General features: G+C 37.9%; 1 protein-coding gene across 11 annotated transcripts in view; it reads right to left on the bottom strand.

Annotated features, from left to right (window-relative positions):
• supt20 (SPT20 homolog, SAGA complex component) overlaps positions 1-22,094 on the bottom strand; it is a 92,013-nt gene that overhangs the window by 21,799 nt on the left and 48,120 nt on the right. For all 11 annotated transcript variants that reach the window (XM_041198532.1, XM_041198535.1, XM_041198534.1 and 8 more), the window contains 3 exons: positions 14,385-14,697; positions 6,726-6,880; positions 3,317-3,375 (listed from right to left, as the gene is read on the bottom strand). In XM_041198532.1, the coding sequence (XP_041054466.1) occupies positions 3,317-3,375; positions 6,726-6,880; positions 14,385-14,697 (527 nt within the window). The remainder of the gene's footprint in view (positions 1-3,316; positions 3,376-6,725; positions 6,881-14,384; positions 14,698-22,094) is intronic.

Raw genomic sequence — 22,094 nt, 5'->3', positions numbered from 1 at the left:
CCTAAGTTATGCACATATTCTTGAGATCAATTAACTTTAGAATCTTTAAATGACAACATATAATGAATTAAAATATTGTGCCTGCCAGCACAGTTTGCCATCGTAGCAGAAGGGACAAAATTTTTGTTCAATCAATGACAGTTTGTTGCAGGAAACAATAATTCAAGCATTTTTGACTTTGGATTCGCTGGGTCAAAGTCAAGGCCTTATATAAACATTTATAATAATGTGTGCGCGCGTGCACATGTTTATGTATATACATGTGGATGTTATCCTTTCGTTACAGCTACACAGGGTGCTGTAGAAGGCCTTAAAGATTTGTCTTCCCTGAAAGACTGTTTAAATATTAGATATCGTACCATAAGTATGATTTTATTCATTCTTGGAATCTAATTCAACTCCACATGCAACAAACTGTCATAATTGGATGGAGGTACTTTGGAACACTTGCTTTAGAAATTTTGGCTATCACTTTCAGCCAGTGGTCTTCCTCATATATTTCAAACCACTTTTTTTTTGTTAGATGTGATGTGGCAGTGTGACCTAAGTGGGAATGATGCAAAAACATAAACACACACACATGCTATGAATTTCATTGAAACTGTTCCAAGCCAGAACGGAAATGCTCAGTGAAGACGGAACTACATGTAAACAAGAGGGACCACACCTAAATGCTTTTTCAAAGAAACAGTAGCAAAAAATATCAAAACTGCACACAGGACTTTGATCGCCTAAATAATCAAGCTTTCTGGGAGCACTGTAGCACTTGTCTTGAATTGTTAGATCAAGAATATCAATGCAAGCACATTACTCTAGGATTGCCACCTTATAGTGCTAATAAAAAATAATACTTTAAATCAAATAATAATTAATAAGCAGCCTTTTTAATAAAAGGTTAGTGGACATAAGTAATTATAGTAATAGTCTAAACAGCAAAACCAAAATAATACAATTATATAACAGTAACTCCATTAATAAAAGAATCCATACTGTTTCAAATGTTACCCATTCTTAGTAGATAATATTTAATTTTTATGCAGAGTTGAAAAGTTTCTTTCTTGTACTTGTGTGAATAAGGTTCAGTATTTAATGCATTTTGTTAGTTATATTTCCATACTTCCTCTTGTACTTTCTGGCTGACTTACATTGTTTTGGTCTGCATATTTCTCAGATTTTCATAATTTAAAAGTACTACTATTTTATTCTGAAATGTTTTGGGTTGTTCTAATTTATGAATCTCAAATCAGTTTGAAAGCATTTGAAAGTATTGGCAGTATGAGTTTGTATGTGAATGTGAATTAGCAACTGTCTGCTACTGTCTGGCCCCTTTAATGATTCTAAATTATTGCACAATACACCAGATAGAAGGGACACCAAAGGTTTTGCAATTTATTGCACTAATCACGAAGAAGAGACTCAACTAATCTCAAATTAGCCATTAATTTACTGCCTTATTTTTGGGAACTTAGAAACACTGTTTGAACGGACTAGCTAAATTCAAACTTTTGACAGATAATGTTTCTTTCAAGCTAAAGTTACCTTCTGGTAAATACAGATTACTATTTGTGAGATGGTGTTTTGGATTTAGGATCTCAACAACTAATTTAAAAGCAGAGTCATATGGACTCGAAATTTAACTCTGTCTTTCTCTCCATAGATGCTGTCAGGCCTGCTGAGTTTTTCCAACAATTTGTATGTGTTATTTACATTTATTTTCCTTGGACAAAAGAGGGTTGAGAGGAGATTTGATAGAGATATTCAAAATCATGAGGTGTCTGGACAGAGTAGATAGGGAAAAACTATTCCCACTGGTGAAAGGATTGAGAACCAGAGAGCAATTTTTAAGGCATTTGGCAAAAGTAGTAATGGAGGCATGAGAACAAACATTTTTATGCAGCAAATGGTTAAAATCTTGAATGTGCTGCCTTTGAGTGTGGTGGAGGCAGGTTCAATTGAGGGATTTAAGAGGGAATTGTATTATTATCTGAAAGAAAAAGAATGTGCAGGGTGACAGGGAGAAGATGGAGGAATGACACTAGGCGAATTGCTCATTTAGAGAGCTGGCCCTGACACAATGGGTTGAATGGCCTTCTGTGCTGTAACAATTCTGTGATTATGACAATACATACACACACACACATATATATATTTATATATATATCAATCAATTGGTGCTCTTTATCTTAGTAATATCTTAGCTTATTTCATAATTTCAAAGAAAAATTGATTATTATTTTTAAAAATTCATCTTGCAAAACTACTGGTGGTGTGTAAACCCTTTAAAACTCCTTATTATGGTAAATATATTATTGTATTGTTCGAACTATAGCCTATATTGTATGTAGCCTGCAAATCTGCAGTTACTTTGTCTCCTGCAGTTTGCTACCTATGCTTTTTCTGTTTCTATCCCAAGAGTTACTGGTCATACTATTGGCTTTGCCTGCCTTTGTGGGATGGACTTGGCAGTATGGAAACATCTGTTCCTTCATTGATGGATGATTCCAACAAATCTCCATACATTTTCAATAGGAATGATAAAAAATTCAAAAGTTGATGGAAAAACTACACTGTGCATATATTACTAAGTAGCATCTTCAATGTGTACCAAAAGGAAAATTTCTAGTGGCAAATGAAGGATGAATTTTGCCCAAATTCAGTGCCCATCTCTAAATTCCGAATTCCTAACTTCTGGCAGCAAGTATTAGAATCTTGGAGTTGAGTGTCATGCTGCTTTTAACTCAGACATGAGCTGTTGTAAAACTGAAGGGTTACAAAGCAGCTTTGATGGGGAAAGGAATTGTGCCTAGCTTCGGTGTCAGAAAAGGGATTAAGATGTTCCAACATTTGTCAAATGTACACAGCACAAACTGCAGATAAAAATATAGTTTTATCTACATTACATGCTCAGAGGTATGTTACATATTTTGTATGTATGCATAGTTGTTAAAATTAATTTTAGTATAACCTTTATTAGAATCAGGAATAGGAGGGGAAGTAGTGGCTGTAATTGGGGAATGAATCCTGTTCTTAGTTTGTACTGGCAAATGTTCAAATCAAGATAATTTATAGATTTACAGGACCTTTTTCATGTTGGTGCTGTTCAGCACTCTGAATTTCAAGTTGTGGGCTGATCTTGAACAGAATTAAAGCTCTAATTGCCATTATAAACATGCTATGTTTTACATTTCAAAAATGGCACAGAATTACAAAATGAAACATCACAGACAACTGTTGTCTGAGAACCAGAGCAGGGAAGTTGACTTTAAATGACAGTGAATTAAAATAATACAGGATATGCTGTAATAAAGAGTCCTACCTGAAGCAAATTCAGAGGTCGGAAACCAGGAGTATTTTTTAAACCAACAAATGAACCACCTGTAAAGAAAACAGTAACATATTAGTTGCTGTGAATGATATTATATCATTCGATTCAAAATCATTATTTATGTTCAGGTACAAGCATTTAAGTATATTTATATTTGGGTTTACCAAAAGTATTTGCATTTTTGTACTTCCAAACAGATTAACATGTGTTGCATCCAGTATATATTATATATTACTCTGTTACAGATACAAAACCTTCTTCAAAATAAAAAGAGAATCCAGTCATTGACCTGGAACTGAAATCTACAAGCAGCTATAACTGCTTAATGACAAAGTGAGGCCATTTTTAAGTAGCCATGATCTTGGCCAGGTCAAACTAAGAGTGATATACAAATCCATGTTCCAGACTCTACATGTCAAGACCAACACCATGAACAATTCACTACTTTTAAAACATTTTAGTAAGTAGCATTAAATAAAGTTGTAGCCAAGAATTCAAAAACATTTGGGACACAAATCAAGCGCGTGCCACTTTTGACCAGAGCATTTCTTATGCTGACAAAAGTGTTGAAGTATTATATTTCCCAACAATAAAATCTCATCTTCAGGAGTTCCAAAAAAATTGCTGCTTTGATTAAAAAAAAACTCAATGATTGCCGAAGAAAGTGAATCATTATCCCATCTGGATTCAGATTTTGAGCAGGATATTAAAAACTTTACATTTTATTAATTTTGTCACTTTAAGCATGCTATACAATCAGACACTATAAATTGGAAGAGACTTAAATAGCTCTTACAAATTACATCATTTGAAAGCTAGTCTGACAGCATCAAGTTAGAGTTCTTGAAAGGTTTCTGAAAATTTATATAGCTAAACTTGACTGTTAGCCAAGTTAGAAAACGGAACTTCTGAGTCTTGCATTATTCAGCTAAAGATTGTTCATTCAGTTTAGATATTTTCCAGACACTCACAACTACCAAAAACTCTGCAGTTAATTATCTGGGTAGCCAATGAACTTTACTGGGTACCTTTCACAGCTGGAAACAAAAATTAACTGCTTTAAATTCCAATTATTCAAGTCAAGGGAGCAACAAGACAGACTGCTGCCAGCCCTCTGCTATTGAGATGGAGGGTGCCTGGTCTGGAATGACTCATACAATAGAATTTCCTCTCTTCTTGCAGACAAGAGGGGAAGGAAGTTGTCTGGTCTGATTAACTCATTGAAAGATTGGAGAAGGTATAGGCTTTTCAGCACTATCCTGTATCTCAACTCCAATTACCTGTCTTTGTTCCAATTTGCTAGATACCCTTACCTAACAAATATCTATTGATAAAAGCAAAATACTGCGGATGCTGGAAATCTAGAACAAAAACAAAAATACCTGGAAAAAATTCAGCAGGTCTGACAGCATCTGCTGAGAGGGATACAGTTAATGTTTCGAGTCCGTATGACTCTTCAACAGAACTATGATGAAGAATCATACGGACTCGAAACGTTAACTGTATCCCTCTCCGCAAATATCTATTGATCTTTGTCTTGAAAATTTCAAGTGACCTTTTGATGGTCAGAATTCTAGATTTCCACTATTTTGTATATGACAAAGTGCATTGTAATTTCACTCCTAAATCGCAAGCTCCAATATTAAGGTTATGCCCTTTTCCTTCGAACTCTCCCAGAGGAAAGAGTTTCTCTTTATCTACCCTATCAAATTTTATTATTGTAAACAGCTCATTTAGATCGTACCTTAAATCTTCTACACTCAAGGGAACACAAGCCTAGTCCAGGCAATCTGTACTCATAATTTAACCCCTGAAGTCCTGATATATTCAAAAGGTTTCTTGAAAGTTAGGATGTCTGCCAGGACCAGTTGGTTCATGACCAAGTGTAAGTAGTAACCATTTTACAGGACGCAGTACCTTTGTAAGGTCTTCAATATTTGAATGGAGTGCAGTCTAGCTTGACAGCTTCCACTAAACTACATTTTAAGCAAACAGATGAAGAAGACACAGCAGGTAGATGGGAGTTCATCTGGGTCTCTACTCTCACATTAAATAAAGCCCCAAGACCTGTGCCACTGAACCACATTCTTTCCGTTTGAAAATTAATCAATTTATGCTGACCTCATTTCCTTCCTCACTGTCAAAGTTGTACAAATTTAAGGAGTTACCAGCATTGGATCCATATCAGGAGTCACTGTTTTTCACATTGTATTGCAGTTAAATCTTAACAGTAATTCTGCAAACGTGTGAAGATTGTTCTATTTTGATCATGTAGGTCAGTTACACTATTAGAATTGCTTTGAAAATCTTTTCCCCGATGTGACCCCAGACACGATGGGCTGAATGGTCTCCTTCTGTGCCGTAACTTTCCTATGGTTTCGATTTTAATGCCTCAAACTTCATGTGACCCTAGAGTGAAAATTTGGCAAGGAGGGGAGCAGATTTAAAACTGCCAGGTTTGCCTGGAAAAAAGCAAGGACCCACCTTTTTGCATGCTGTAGTTCTAACAATCGGGCCTCAGAGAATGTTAAGCCATGCCCACCAACAGAAAAAACCCACAAACATTTAAAGGGGCCTCACAGCTGTCAAAATTCAGTCTTAGCCCCATGGTTGCCATTGCAGCCTCAGAGCTTGCAACTCCTAAAGTCTTGTCCCATGAATCCTTTGGGAGCCTCGGAATTAGAACCTGAGCAAGGGATATTTAAAGAGTAGAATGATGCTTAACCAATGTTGTGAGATGGCAGCAACAGAGAAAACACTCATGCATCAATTGTCAACCTGCTGATTAGTAACCAGTTTGTCATCAATCTTTGCATCAAAGGAAACAGATAACTGTTGAGACTGTTTAATTTGCTATATGAGAGTAACAACAACGTGGGCCTCTGAGCATCTACCTAACAAAAATATCACATATCGAAATTATATGGCAATGGATCATTCAAGAAAGTGACCTTAAGTTAAAACTGTTGAGTGAATCTAATTCATTTGTTTTTGCCTGCTACATTTGTTTTCCATACAGCTGTGTTGGGGGGAATAGGATTAGTTGCTGGTGTTACAATGAAGAACATTACTTTTTTCTTTTCTATATCTGTGCTGAAAAGAATATTCTGGAATTTTACTTTTAAAAAAGAAATTTTTCTCACAATGCTAACCAATGTTGACACCTAAGGTTCCTTAGGAAGCATGAGAAGGAAACCCATAACCTGGTCAGACTGGGTTAAATAACACAATGCTCAAAATTATGTCTCGCTAACTCAGTCCTATCGAAAGGCTAGTGACTTTGACAAGGGGTTTTCTTAAAGTGCAGGTGTACCGAAATAGAAGACCAAAGCAGGATGAATAGTAATTGTTTAAAATATTTCAGGAACCTCATCAACCATGTGTCTTATTTAGTACTAACCTGCTTGAGCTGCAGATTGCATGGCAGCTGGCAGGGAGCTTGGCACCAGTCCTGCTGGTGGTATAATGCTGCTTAGATTTATGCCTGTAGGAGTTATGGCACCAGTATTATTCCCCAGCATGGGATTTGAACCACTCATCAATGTCTGTGCTCCACTAGAGGAGAAAAAACAAATATATTATCCATATGTTCCTTATTTATTTTAGTTATTAGGCCACTTCTTACAGCATCAGTTGTAACTAAAAGGTTTAAAGTAAACATGCTAGAATTATTGTAAAGCTGCAGAATCATGAAATTACAAACCTAATATGGTTACAGAAAATAAATCAAGGCAGGCACAGACTTAATAAAAATAAGTCAGGAAAAAGATCTTGTGTAAAAGCTGACCAAACAGTCCAAGTGTCATCACAATGTCGGGTAGCAGTTGCAAAGGCAAGCAAAAATGTTAAAACGTGAAATTAGAACCACAGAATGCCACACCAAGAAAGAAGAAACATTTAAAAAATATGACTGAGACTGCACATGGAGTACTGTGTCTACTTGTAATCGTTCAGAAAAGAAATAAAGAGAAGTGTAAGGATTCAGGGAAGGCAACAAAAATTATCCCAAATTTCAGGTAGATCTTTGGATTTATTTTCTCTTCAAACAATATTGGGCTAGCAATTTCTGTAAACAATAATTTCAAAACTTTCAAAACAGATTCCAAGCCTCAACTGATTTTAATTGTATTGCCAAATTATATTCTAAAATGACCATGTGCCATAGCCAAGTATGGCATAGTATTTAACATGGGTAATTTAAAAATATTTTTAAAAGTATGCAGGTATTAATTATTGACTTTAAATGATAAGAAAATTTAAGTATATAATATACAGCAGTATATCCATAATAATTAGAAAGAGCAGCTCATTCTTTTATAAATTAATTTTCTTTCTCCATGGAGATTCACTACTTCAGTCTCTAGCGACTTCTGCAGTCATTGTGATGTTGGAGGTTAGACAGAACTGATGTATTTTGGCCTGTTAATTGGAAGTCGGGGCCTGGATGTCAATCTGGAAGCTTCGTACTGCATAAAGTTTGTGTTAGATGTGTACTGTTGTGCCCACAGTTGATATGCAGATCAAATGCTTTCAGATAGACATAAAGGTCTGTTCAAAGTACAAACATCCATTTAAGTGAAATTAGCTGCACCCTTAATCTACATCAGTGGAACAGCTCTGGGTGAGAATGGAGGTTAGAATGTTAAGTCTCTGATAGTAAAACTATTTACCAACATGTTTCAAGAGATAAGTACTTTAAAAAAGGTAAAAATGTATAATACAAACACATACAGAGGAGAGTACTTAATACTGGAAACACACTTCCTGGGCTCTCCTTTTCCTTCAAGACAAAATGAACTCAAAATATTCATTTCTAGTTACAATTCCAGTTTTAACATTAATGATAAAATGCAATGGCAGCTATGCAATTTAAAAAGCTATCCCTCAGTGAGCAGCTATTACCAATCTGATGGGAAAAAAATTTAACTGATTCAGTTGTTCAAAAAGTTGATAGTTTGGAAAAGTTTTACATTAGAAAGGGTTAAAGAATAGTGATAAATTATTTATTTCTGATAAGGACTTTTCAATATGGCACAACAGATAGTTGAGTTTTGTTCTTGTAATGCATGAATAAATAACACAAATATACTTTCATTATATTGTACCCTTTGCTGTATGACTTGTTACAGCGTACTCTAACTCTTCAAAATCAATTTGGTCTGAACACTTGAGAACTGTTAGGAAATAGGAAGAAAAAAAATCTAATATCTTCCTTTAAGTTTTTAAAAAGTAACATTTCTTCAATTAAAATTATTCATAGAACAATACAATCTATGTGTAACAGTATTAGTGTACAATTAAACTAATTGTCACACATTCAGGGGGCTGGGAAAATTTTCAGATAAAATTAATTTTGTCCACTTTGTATGTCTGCCATAATTTCTTTGAATAAAGATTTATCTATATATTGCCACTGAAGAATATCACCTAAATGAAGTCCGTTTAAGAATCTACTGATGTAAATGGAGCAAATCATCATTCCTTTACCATATGGAATAACACATGGAATGATAACTGTTTTTGAGAAGGCAAGAATACAGATCATTATATTATGGAAAATGCTTCTTATTAATGAGGTGGCTGCACAAGATAAGCAATTGAACTTCCTTCTTCAATCAGCATCCTTTTCACACTTCAAGGATCTAATCCCATACAGGCAACAATTTGAAATTACTTATTTTAAATTTATCTGTTAATTTGAATGTAGATTGTGAAATGACATGAAAAAAACTTGGTTGTTTTATTATAATTGCTTGAGATAGATAATTGGATAATACATCTTTTTCACAAGCAAAAGATCACTGAATTAATAGGAGCAGACAGTGCTACTCAGGAGGAAATATGTGTTTTTCCTGGTTTAGGTTAAATAGCTGAAGTAAAATTAAACTGTCAAACTGCAGGCCCGCACTGAAAGTTAAATCCAGTGTTCCGTAATAGCATGATACAGGTTGCAGCTCAGCACATGATGTCCAAAAGAAGATTATTGAACTTAGTCCAGGAAACAATCATTGGCTTTAGGGAAAAATTCAAGGTGGCCAAAGCACAGTGATTGAATGATCAATGTCAGATGGTAGGATGGAGAGCCCGGGTAGAAGGTAAACAAAATTGCTCAGAAAGTGTAAAACGGGTAAAGAGGTCACTGAGTGTTTTGAAAACTAATACAAGAAACTGAACAACAAAAAAAGCAAGATACTACGCATGCTGGAAATCTGAAATACAAAAAAAACTGGAAAACACTTAGATCAGGCAGCCTCTGAGGAGGTTGGATGAGATTTCTGATGACCTGAAATATTAACTGTCTTTCTCTCTCCACAGATGCTGCTGCATGATCTGCCAAGTGTTTCCCAGTATTTTCTATTTTTTTTATTGTAAGGGACTGAATTTGATTCACTGGTGCACAGAGAGCTAGTAGTTCAACAGGGTGGAATAACTGTTGGGCAAAAGAGAACATGGACCAGATGGATCTTTTGGTCATGCAAAAGGTGCACACAATTTGAACAAAAAGTTTTTTTTTTATTCGTTCATGGGATGTGAGTGTCACTGGCTGGGCCAGCATTTATTGCCCATCCCTAATTGCCCTTGTTTAGAGGGCGTTTGAGAGTCAACCACATTGCTGTGGGTTGGGGGGTCACATGCAGGCCAGGCCAGATAAGGACAGCAGATTTCCTTCCCTGAAGGACATAGTGAACTAGATGAGTTTTTATTTACGACAATCGGCAATGGTTTCATGTTCATCGTCAGACTTTTAATTCCAGATTTTTTGAATTCAAATTCCACCATCTGCCGTGGTGGGATTCAAACCCAGGTCCCCATTACCCTGGATCTTTGGATTACCAGTCCAATGACAGTACCACTATGCTGCCACCTCCGCAGCAAGTCAATTCAAGGTGAAGGTGTGAATTGGAGCTTCAGCAACAGTGAGGCAAAAGTGAAAGCGCAACAAGGAAACTGAAGGAGTATGGTCATAGCAAGGGGAAGGACCTGAGTTATAGAGTTCAGCCAGCACTGAGCTGGGCATTGTGGCTGCACTTCACCAAAATTGGCCAAAGAGGGCAGCCATGGAAACTGACAAACATATTTTAGAAGACTTAACAGAGCACTGCAAGAAGCCTTCAGGTGCCGACAGAAGTGAAAAAAAAATACTAACCTTGGTTTTGCAAAAGTTAAGATGAAGGAAATTAATTAAAGGAACCAATGGAGTCATTGCTAGTGGTGAACAGGTAACATATAGGTAAGCTGACTTCTTGATCATGTCACCAAGGGTAGCTTTTTAATGAAGGAACGGAGACCTAGGACACACTGCAAGTGACCATGTGGCCATGGGAGGAAAAGCAGTTGTTGTGGTTAAATTAAAGTAGAAATGGAAGTGAATGGTGCTGTGGAGCTGGATCATGGAGAAGAAGTAGTTAGCAGGGAGTGATCAGTAATGTCAAAGGCAACTTAGAGATAAAGGGTTACAAAAAGGGACAAAAGGGGAGCTTCAGTCACATCAAATGTCATTGAGAACTTGGATCAGGGCATCTAGTGCTGCGCTAAAAAACTAAACTTTGAGATGTTATTGGTAAATATGAGGTCAAGAAGTGGAAGTTGAGTAATTCAGCTACATTGGGATTACATCAAGAAAGCAAGTGGTGGGTTTCATGCAGAAGAAAAGTTTGATGATTACTGTGGGAGATGGAGCACAGGCTGTCAAATGAGGGGGGTGGTGGAGGAAGAGAGCCCCTCAAGGATGATTGGTAGGAGTACATCAGAACACACAAATTAGGAGTAGGCCATTCAGCCCCTTGAGCCTTTTGATAAGATCATGGTGATCTGATTGTGGCCTCTACTCTCCTGTCTACCCACTAGTCTTTAAGTATTTAGAGGCAAGGGAAAAGCCAGAGGAGAGAAGTAGCCATGGAGAGCCTCTATGTTTGACACGAAGTGCACAAGCTTCTATCAAAGTTCTTCAATAAGACCCTGGAGTAAGAGGAATCACTTGCAGAAGTGGAGGCGTGACTGGAGATAGTTAACTACATAAGAACATAAGAAATAGAAAAAGGACTAGGCCATATGGACCCTTGAACCTGCTCTGCCATTCAATTTCATTATGGCTGATCTTCTGCCTCAACTCTGCCCTGTGAGATCAAAAATCTATCAATCAGTCTTGAATATACTCAATGACACAGCCCTCTGGGGTAGAGGATTCAAAAGATTCACAACCCTCTGGAAGAAAGTTCTTCTCAGCTCTGTCCTAAATAATGATCCCTTATCCTGAGATTGTGACCCCATGTTCTAGATATCCCAGCCAGAAGAAAAAACCTCTCATTGTCTATATCCTTTCAAGCTCCTTCAGAATTCTGTATGCTTCAATGAGATCATCTCTCATACTTCTAAACTCCAGACCACACAAGCCCAATTTAATCAACCTCTCATCATAGCACAACCATCTCATCCCAGAAACCAATCTAGTTAACCTTTGCTTTACCACTTCCAAGGTAAGGATATCCTTCCGTAAGGTTCCAGGTGTGGTCTCACTAAAGTCCTACACAATTGCAGAAAGGCTTCCCTGTTCTTGTACTCTAGTCCCCTTGAAATAAAGGTAAACACAACATTTGCCTTCCTAATTGCTTGCTATAACTGCATAACTTTGTATTCTTTGTAAGAGCAAGTCTTTCTGAATATCAACATTTATAATTTTCATACTTTTAAAAAAAATTCTGCTTTTCTATTACCAAATGAATAACCTCACACTTCTCCACATTATACTCCATCTGCCAGCTTGTTTCCCACTCACTTAACTTGTCTACACGAGTCCTCCTCATAGCTTACATTATCACCCAGCTTTGTATCGTCAGCTAACTGGAATATATTGCTTTCTGTCTCTTCATCTAAATCACTAATATAGATTATAAATAGCTGAGGCCGCAGCACCTATCCTTGCAACACTACTAAATACAGCCGGCCAACTTGAAAATGCCCCATTTATTCCTGCTCTCTGCCTCCTGTCCCTTGACTGATCCTCCAACTATGCTAATATATTATTCCCGCTTCCATGAGCACATACAGTTTTGGTCCCCTTATCTAAGGAAACATATACTGGCATTGGAGGCAGTCCAGAAAAGGTTCACTAGGCTGATCCCGGGGATGGAGGGATTTTCTTATGAGGAGAGGTTGAGTCGGTTGGGCCTGTACTCATTGGAGTTTAGAAGAATGAGAAGTGACCTTATTGAAATATATAAGATTCTTAGGGGTCTTGACAGGTTAGATGCTGAGAGGTTGTTTCCCCTTGTGGGAGAGTCTAAGACCAGAGGGCATAATATTAGAGTAAGGGGGTGCCCATCTAAAACAGAGATTTATATGGGTTTCAGCAAAGGCTTTGACAAGGTCCCACATGGGAGATTTATAAAGAAGGCAAATGCACATGGGATACAGGGTAATTTGATAAGCTGGATTCAAAATTGGCTTAGTTGTGGGAGACAGAAGGTGATGACAGAAGGCTGCTTTAGTGACTGGAAGCCCGTGTCCAAAGATTGGCCGGGTGGTTAACAGTGAGATTGAGTGTCTTGGGCTACAGGAAGATATAGACAAGATGATCAAATGGGCAGATAAGTGGCAGATGGAATTTAACCCTGAAAACACTTTGGAACAAGTAATTTGACAAGGAAGTATTCAATGAACGGCATGACAATAGGAAGTTCTGAGGAACAAAGGAACCTTGGCGTGTGTGTCCATAGATCTCTGAAGGCAGAGGGGCATGTTAATGGGGTGGTGAAAAAGACATATGGGACACTTGCCTTTATCAATCGAAGCACAGATTACAAAGTAGGGAGGTCATGTTGGAGTTGTATAGAACATTGGTGAGGCCACAGTTGGAGTACTGTGTGCAGTTCTGGTCGCCACATTATAGGATGGATGTGATTGCACTAGAGCGGGTGCAGAGGAAGTTCACCAGGAGTTTCCCTAGGATGAAACATTTAAGTTATGAAGAAAGGTTGGATGGACTTGAGTTGTTTTTGTTAGAGCAGAGAAGACTGAGGGACGACCTGATCGAGGTGTACAAGATTATGAGGGGCATGGACAGGGTGGATAGGGAGCAGCTGTTCCCCTTAGTTGAAGGGTCAGTCACAAGGGGACACAAGTTCAGGTGAGGGGCAAGAGGTTTAGGAGGGATGTGAGGAAAAACTTTTTTACCCAGAGGGTGGTGACGGTCTGGAATGCGCTGCCTGGGAGGGTGGTGGAGGCGGGTTGCCTCACACCCTTTAAAAGGTACCTGGATGAGCACTTGGCACATCATAACATTCAAGGCTATGGGCCAAGTGCTGGTAAATGGGATTTGGTAGGTCGGTCAGGTGTTTCTCACGTGTCGGTGCAGACTCGATGGGCCAAAGGGCATCTTCTGCACTGTGTGATTCTGAGATGAGGAGCAATTTCTCCTCTCAGGTGGAATTCTTTACGGCAGAGGGCTGTAGAGGCTGGGTCATTAAGTATATTCAAGGCTGAGATAAACATATTTTTAATCAGTAAGGGAATCAAGGGTTATGGGGAAAAGGCAGGAAAGTGGAGTTGAGGATTATCAGGTCAGCCATGGTATAGTTGAATGATGGGGCAAACTCAATGGGCCGAACGGCCTACTTCTGCTCCTACGTCTTATGGTCACATACACTTGGAAAACTAAAACTTTCTTTACATTTTTCAAGTCACAAAATCTCTTCAACAAGTAAAACAAAGTGAAATAAACAGGCTTTAGGAAAACTATAAAACAAACTTATGCAGAATCACAGTAAATACTACAATAAGGTGGAGTAGCATAGAAGAGAGATGTGATATGGCTACCATCTGTCGTAAAGGCATCAAAAGTGATGGTATTTCACTGGCAACCTGGATTTACTCCTGTGATACATGAACAACGCTGAATATAAAAGCTGATTATAAGGTGCTGAACCAGAATCTGTTGTCAGAGTCAGCAACAAAAATCCACAGTATTGAATCAAAGTAAAAATACACTTCAATTTTATAAGATTAATACATCCAATTAAAATGATTTGATAGGTTTAAAAAGATTTAGAAATATTCTTACCAAACAGAGCCCACTACATTGATGAAGTTGAGACCCGCTGGGTTTGTCATCACCTGGGTGGATGAACTCCCTGTTGTAATGGAAGTTACCATACTGGAAAGAGGTATGGTCATTACTGGCAGAGCTTGACTGAGAGCCATCTGCTGTTGGGCAAAAGGGGTTAAAAGGGTCTGCGGATTGAGGCCTGATTCTTGTGTAGAAGGAGTAGCTGTGGGAGTGGCTGTAGATGCTGGGGTTTGGACATCACAAGGGTGTGGAGTTGATGAAGGGGTGTTGGTTGGTGTGGGGGTAGATGGCTTGGGTGTCCCAGATCCTGCTCATTAAGAAAACAAAAAGCGCCACGTTATTACTTTAAAACCGATGTAGAGGTTTTCTGTAAAACTGTCCAAAAGGAAACACTTAAAGTTATTGCCGAGGGGAAAAAAAATAGTTCACACAAGTAAACAAAAATGGTGATTGCAATTGTATAGATTTCAAGGTCATCTGTAAACTGTAAATCAAGTCACTCTCCATCCATTTAGTTTGAATGATATAATAACGTCACACATTGTAGTGGCAGTATACAACTAGGAAAACTAGACTTTGAAGAAATCTTCCATTGCTTGAATAGTTAATGGAAAAATACATCAGGTATAAATCAGTAACTTCAAAACATCAGGTATAAATCAGTAACTGCACACTGCAGTGGTTCAAGAAGGAAGCTAACACCACCTTCTCAAGGGTAATTAGGGATGGGCAATAAATGTTGGCCTAGCCAGTGATGCCCACATCCCATGAACGAATAAAATAACTTTTAAGCTTTGCCTATATACATCAAAATAGTTAAATATCTAATAGAGAGCATGTGATTTTGTACAATTAAATGGTTTAATATCATATCCTAGCCATACATGGAATAATGAACTGTTGGGATGAATTAGACTTTTAGGCAGTTCTAAGTGTAATAATCTTGCAATTAATACATAAGTTGCAGTTGTCATGCATGCAAAAGAAACAAATTGTCTTATGTGCAACCATTGATATCTTTCAGAGGTTGTAAAATTAATATACTTTTGCAGATTACTGAAGTTTGAGAACAATTTGTACCAATGATAAGGACGCATCTTTAACAATAGTTGCACTTCTATCAAGTGTCTTAAAGCTCTTCCAACAAGGTTTTCTTTGAAGCATAAAAACTGTATGAAGTCAAATTATATCTTAGAACAGAGTCTAACATGCAAAGTTTGCAAACAAAGCTTGTGAAATAAGCAGCAAAAGATCAACTTGGGAGTCCACAAATAAAAGAAGACCTGAACAGAAATTTGAACTTGTACCATGTGAACGCTAAGTGAAGGAGAACACGTGTTATATTAATTTCAGTGCTCCTTTTATCAAATAGGGAGTTCAGTGAGGTCTCCTTCACATTCCACACAGTGACAAAGAAGCAAATTTGTTCTATGTAGTCAGAAACTATGTAGGAGTTTTTAAAACAACTAATGGGGTAGAAAAATCTTGCAAACCTGAAAGTTCTAATCCAGGTGATACCCTAGTCAGGAGCTGATGGGACGCTACCTTATATGAAAGCTATTAAGTTTAGGTTCAAGAACATCAACTTAGCCCTTTTATATGCATAGATGGTTGTTTTGAAGTGCTGTGTCCACGGATCCAATTTCAGAAGAAAGGTTTTAAAAGGGAATTGTACATGCAATATATATAAAATTAATGCAATTTTCTTTCTCTGTGTATTGTTATGGCGCATAAACTTTGATATCCAACTGAATCCTGTACTTTGATTTGGTTTCACTTGTCTCCCATCCTGTAGTTATAGCACTCTTAAATGCTCCTCAGGCAGTCACTGGCCTCATGTACTACTCCAATGAAGCTCGAGGCAATCTTTTTTACCTAGGTACTTTCTAACCTTTTGGTCCAAAGACTGAATCCAGAAACTTCCCTCTGATATGTCTTCCTTCTTCCTTAACTGAAGTTTTCCACCCACGGTAGTTGACAGGGCCCTCAACCATGTCCGGCTGATCTCCCGCGTATCTGCCCTCACACCTTCCTCTCCCTCCCAGAACCATGATAGGGTCCCCCTTGTCCTCACTTATCACCCCAGCAGCCTCCACGTTCAAAGGATCATCCTCTGCCATTTTCGCCAACTCCAGCTTGATGCCACCACCAAACACATCTTCCCTTCACCCCCCCAGCGGCTTTCCGTAGGGATTGTTCCCTCCGGCACACCCTGATCCACTCCCCCATTGCCCCCTACACCTCAACCCCGTCCCACAGCACCTTCCCATGCAACTGCAGAAGGTGCAACACCTGCCCCTTTACTTCCCCCCCCTCCTCACCATCCAAGGGCCCAAACACTCCTTTCAAGTGAAGCAGCGCTTCATTTGCACTTCCCTCAATTTAGTCTACTGCATTCGCTGCTCCCAATGCAGTCTCCTCTACATTGGAGAGACCAAATGCAGACTGGGTGACCGCTTTGCGGAACACCTACGGTCTGTCCGTAAGCATGACCCAGACCTCCCTGTCACTTGCCATTTCAACACACCACCCTGCTCTCATGCCCACATGTTTGGCCTTGGCCTGCTGCAATGTTCCAGTGAAGCTCAACGTAAACTGGAGGAACAGGACCTCATCTTCTAACTAGGCACTTTACAGACTTCTGGACTTAATGTTGAGTTCAACAATTTCAGATCATGAACTCTCTCCTCCATCCCCATCCCCTTTCCGATCCCCCTTTTTTCCAATAATTTATAACTTTTTTAACAACTATATTTTTTTCTTTCCTCTCCTATTTTTAAAGTTATTTCGATCTATTGTTTCATCTCCAACTTTTAGCCCATTTCGATCCCTTCCCCCACCCCACCCGCACTAGGGCCATCTGCCACTAGCTTGCTTCCCTTAATGTCCCCATTAGCACATTCTTTAGATAATATCACCCCTTTGTCCTTTTGTCTATGACATCTTTGGCAGTCTCTTCTTGGCCTCCACCTATCACTGTCCCCCTATCGAGCTCTTCTGTCCCACCCCCTTCTACCAACTTATATTTCATCTCATTTCTATATGTCTTAGTTCTGATGAAGGGTCATACGGACTCGAAACGTCAACTGTATCCCTCTCCGCAGATGCTGTCAGACCTGCTGAGTTTTTCCAGGTGATTTTTTTGTTCCAGAAACTTCATACTTCAGTTACATCTTCAATTTCAAACCTTTGATATATACATAATTCTTACTGAAATTTTCCATCCCTGTCACTTTTTTTTGCATTTCCTATGCCACCTACTTCCTTAGCTATTTATAAGCCCTTTATTTCTTTAATATTTAATGTTTTCATCCATTTCTTGACTAAGATCATCTGTTACACTACTGGATTCACGATTTCTCTGAGTTCATATGCCCTTTTGTAAATTGTAACTTTCCTCTTGTGCAGTGGTCAAACTTGAAGACTATTATGGTGTTTGTTTGGTTTGTCCAAATTTGTAAATCAAGTAGATCAACTCTATCAAGGCTTGCCTGTAGTGCCCACCATAAAGAATTTAGCCAGAATGGTTGAAGGCCTTCAAGACAAAGATCTCCACAAAGCATAAATTCCCCAAACTTCAATTTAATAATTATTAAGAAAAAAAACACTTGCATTTATATAGCGTCTTTCATGACCAGTGGACATCCCAAAGCATTTTACAGTCAATGAAGTACTTTTGAAGAGAAGTCACTGTAGTAATGTAGGATAAGGAACAAATTTGCACATAGCAAGCTCCTACAAAGAAGGGTGAGATGACCAGATCATCTTTATTTTTGTGATGTTGATTGAAGGGTAAACATTGGCCCGGACAGTGGGGATAACTTCCCTCTCTTCTTTGAAATAGTGCCATGGAATATTTTATGTCCATCTGAGAAGATAGACAGGGCCTCAGTTCAGCACTTCACCCAAAGGCACCTCCAGCAATGCAGTGCTTCCTCAGCACAGTTAGTCTTGATTTTTGTGCTCAAGTCCTGGAGTGGGACTTGAATCCACAGCCTTCTGACTTAGAGATGAGGCTACTGAAATACTTAGCTCCAGTAGATATTTTAGTGATTTACCATTACTAATGCACTTTACAAGGAACTCTTCAGGCAGTGATCATCAGTTTATTTGGATTATGAGCACCACAAACATGGGATTTGAAAATAATCCCACTGATTTCCTCAAATTTTCAATATGAAGAGGGTAAAAGTAGTGTAAAATTATTTACACAACAAATCAAAAACAGGATTTAAAAAAATAACAGTTTGCAGTAGCAAATAAAACAACTCCCAGGAAAGGAAAAAAATGTTTTCCCCAAGGATGTTAGGAGGGAAAGACGTCGTAAGAGTAGGTTCTGCAAGAATGATGCACTATATTAAGTAGTAAATAATAACTGTCATAATTTATACTACACTTTACCACAGATAACTAGTGTGGCAATTTTAGCACAGATAGGCCAGCCTACTCTGCAAAATTAAGGTAATTATGCTTGGAGAAATTGTGGTTACTTTTTGTGCTCTATAGATGCCCTGCAGGATCACTTAGCAAATTTTGAAAAGTGGCTGTTTCTCCTGAAAGGTTCCTTTTGACTACTGGCAGTGGAGAGGTTAACGCATTCGATACTGGTCAGGTTCTTTTTGGAGATAGGGAATCTAATCCTCTGATGTCAATCCTAATAAACACAATAAACAATCCCATCTCCCTAAGGTTCTTACATTGTCTACATAATAAGACCATTTACTAACCACATTGCAAAGTAGCACAGAAAAGGAAGGTTACTTAGTAATGCCGGACCATCCTTCAATATAATCTATGGTCCCACTATCCACAGCATCCTATACATGCTCATTCTTGAATCTTAGTATTGAGGAAAAATTGAGGATCTTCTATTAACCTACATTTAATTAATCCCAATTAACAAATAAGTCCCATTCATTAAGCAGAAATCACATTTTTCATCTTTGGAGTATCTCTACTATTTTACTGGTATTATACTTGCACAAAGCAATTTAGCTACACAGCACAAGAATTCTTGTCAACCTACAGTTCTAGGTGAGTAATTTGAGGTGTAGCTGTAAATGAAGGCATGGTCATCTTGTAAAAAGTGTGCAGCATGTTCATATTGCACTGTATCTATTCCATTTGTTGCATAATAAGCATGACAAGTAAATTGAATAAGTAAATCATCATATCCAAGCTTGCACCCATCTATAGTCTGATGAGAGTTCCCCACAAGTAGAAGGATAAGTTACAGTTAATATAGCAAGCAGGGTATATATAACATTGCATCCAATGTTTTTTATTCTGTTTATATCACATTTTAGGTAATTAAAGTGGTACAAGAAAGACATAAATTTTAATTATTGTGAAGTAAAATGAGGTACAAATTGCAGAGTGCATCAGTTATGATGTCATCTTGAAATAATGTTAAAAATCTACAGTGAAGATGGTATTAACATATATGATATAAACTGTACCAAAATTGTCATTAACTGTTCTTTAGGATTGCTTACTGGACTGAGTACTAGGTTTCATGTAAGGTTATAGAAAGGAAATTTACAGTAAAAGAATATCATTATATAATTTTAGATTGCTTTAAATTTCCAGGATTAAACTCAACTTCCCCAGTAGATTTCTTGATTTAATGATTATTTCAGTTGTCAGTGCACTTATATTTTTACTTAAAAGTTTACTTAAAAATAAAGCTTAAAAATTCTTAGTAAGTAACTTTTAGAAATCTTTATCCGCATCATCTTGAACTGCACAACTATCCTACTAAATAGACATTTAAGAAACCCTATGTTGTTTGGTCTGGAATTCTCCTAAAGCAGTGGGCAATCTCTTGTGACTGCCCTGACTTGGGTGCCCTGCTAACCATGACCTGTGAAGTAGAATCAAGTTTATAACATATGTTGTATATCAAATCATTTCTAGCTTAAAATATACAAAGTCTCTTGTATTTGAAACCAACACATGCCCCTAAGTGGATGTAGTGTTTAATCTTAAAATTAATATGATCCTCTACCATCTACCAAAATTCCTTTTTATTGTTAAGTTTACCTGTCTCACCAATGTCTTGAGGCTGACTTTATGGTTGGGACTTGGTATGGACACACGTAGAGTGAGCTGGATTCAAGGCATTAACACAGCTTGAATTGTAAGACACCAAAGGATTGGATTTGTATAGACTGAACTCATGGCACTGGCAATGCAAAGCTTATCTTACAAGAAAAATGATCATCCTTAAAATATTTTAGAAGATTCAACCACTGGACACTTACGGCAATGTTGCTTTCAATTTTACTGAGTGTAAATCTCTTCACACAAATTCCAAAATTCAAAGATGCTGGAATTGCTTTGCTCTAAAGAAGGGTTAAATGGTTATCTGCATGTACCCTCAGAGATTCGAGTATAAAGGTTAAAAATAAATTGTATCGGGGAAAACATGCTGTTTTCAGCTCAGCTAGAGAAGTAAACTCAGCACCGCTAAGGGCAGACACACACTGGATGTCAGCAAATTAACATGCATTTATATCAATGCTTATATAGGGTCTATGACAATTCAGTAATGTGCATTGTACCTGCATGTATTATAAAATTAAAAAAAATTGTCCATTGGGTAATTTTTTCAACAAGCGTCGCCTGTATTTTCACAAAGTTGCTCTCAAGTATTGGTTATTTCTCGGTTTTAAGTTGCTTTTTCAGTTAACTGAAAAGCTCTATTGTAAAGGTGATGCAGTTATTACAATGGTGTGAAAGTAGTGACTTACAAAGAATCACTAAAGCAGCAATGTAGTAATGAACAAAAATCATTGCTACAAAATACTTATATTGAAATATATCACAATATGTATACAGCACTTTCATGTCTAAACACTGCAAAGCACTGTACAGTGAAATACTTGTTGAAATGCAATGATTGTTATATGGTCAAACATGGCAGCCATTCTGTGCCAGCAACATTCCACAAACAACCATGTCTGTTTTAGCTCGTACTAATTGAGGGTGTAATAGTGATCAGCTCTTCTCCAAATAGTACTGCAGAACCTTTAACATCCATCTGAATCACCAGGTCAGGTAAACAGAACCTGTGTTTAACATGTTATCCTAAACAGACAATACATCACTCCTCAGACCTTCACTGTAGTTTTCATCTAGTAGATTACTTGTTCAAGTAGTGTTGTGGGGTGAAATACTCAAGTGGTGTTGTGGGGTGATTCTACAAGCGAAATTGCTACCAATTAATTCAAGCATCAAGTCCTATTCATCCATCGCCACTTTGCTCATTGATTGACATCGGATCTTGGTCCGGCAATACATCATTTTTAAAGTTCTCCTCTTCATTTTAAATCTCCATGACCTTACCCCCTCACCATCTCCGTAACCTTCTTCTTCCCTAAAACCCTCTAATTTTGACCTCTTGTGCATCGCCGATATCAAACTTCATCACGGGTGGCTGTGCCTTCATTGTCCCATGGTGTTGGGAGTAATATATTAGCATGGATAAAGGATTGGTTATCCAACTGGAAACAGAGAGTTGGGATGGGTCATTTTCCAAAGGGATCAGTGCTGAGGCCACAACTATTTACAAACTATATTAGTGGATGAAGGGATTGACTATATCATAGCCATGTTTGCTGACGACACAAGAGACAAGACAAAAAACATGAGAGCAATTTGTGAGGAGGACGCAGAGTCTACAGAGGGATATAGATGGGTTAA

The sequence above is a fragment of the Carcharodon carcharias genome, chromosome 11 (genome assembly GCF_017639515.1).
Source record: "Carcharodon carcharias isolate sCarCar2 chromosome 11, sCarCar2.pri, whole genome shotgun sequence".
NCBI classification, from domain to species: domain Eukaryota; kingdom Metazoa; phylum Chordata; class Chondrichthyes; order Lamniformes; family Lamnidae; genus Carcharodon; species Carcharodon carcharias.
Note: the sequence above shows the minus strand (reverse complement) of the source record. Positions and strands in the feature narration are given on the sequence as shown.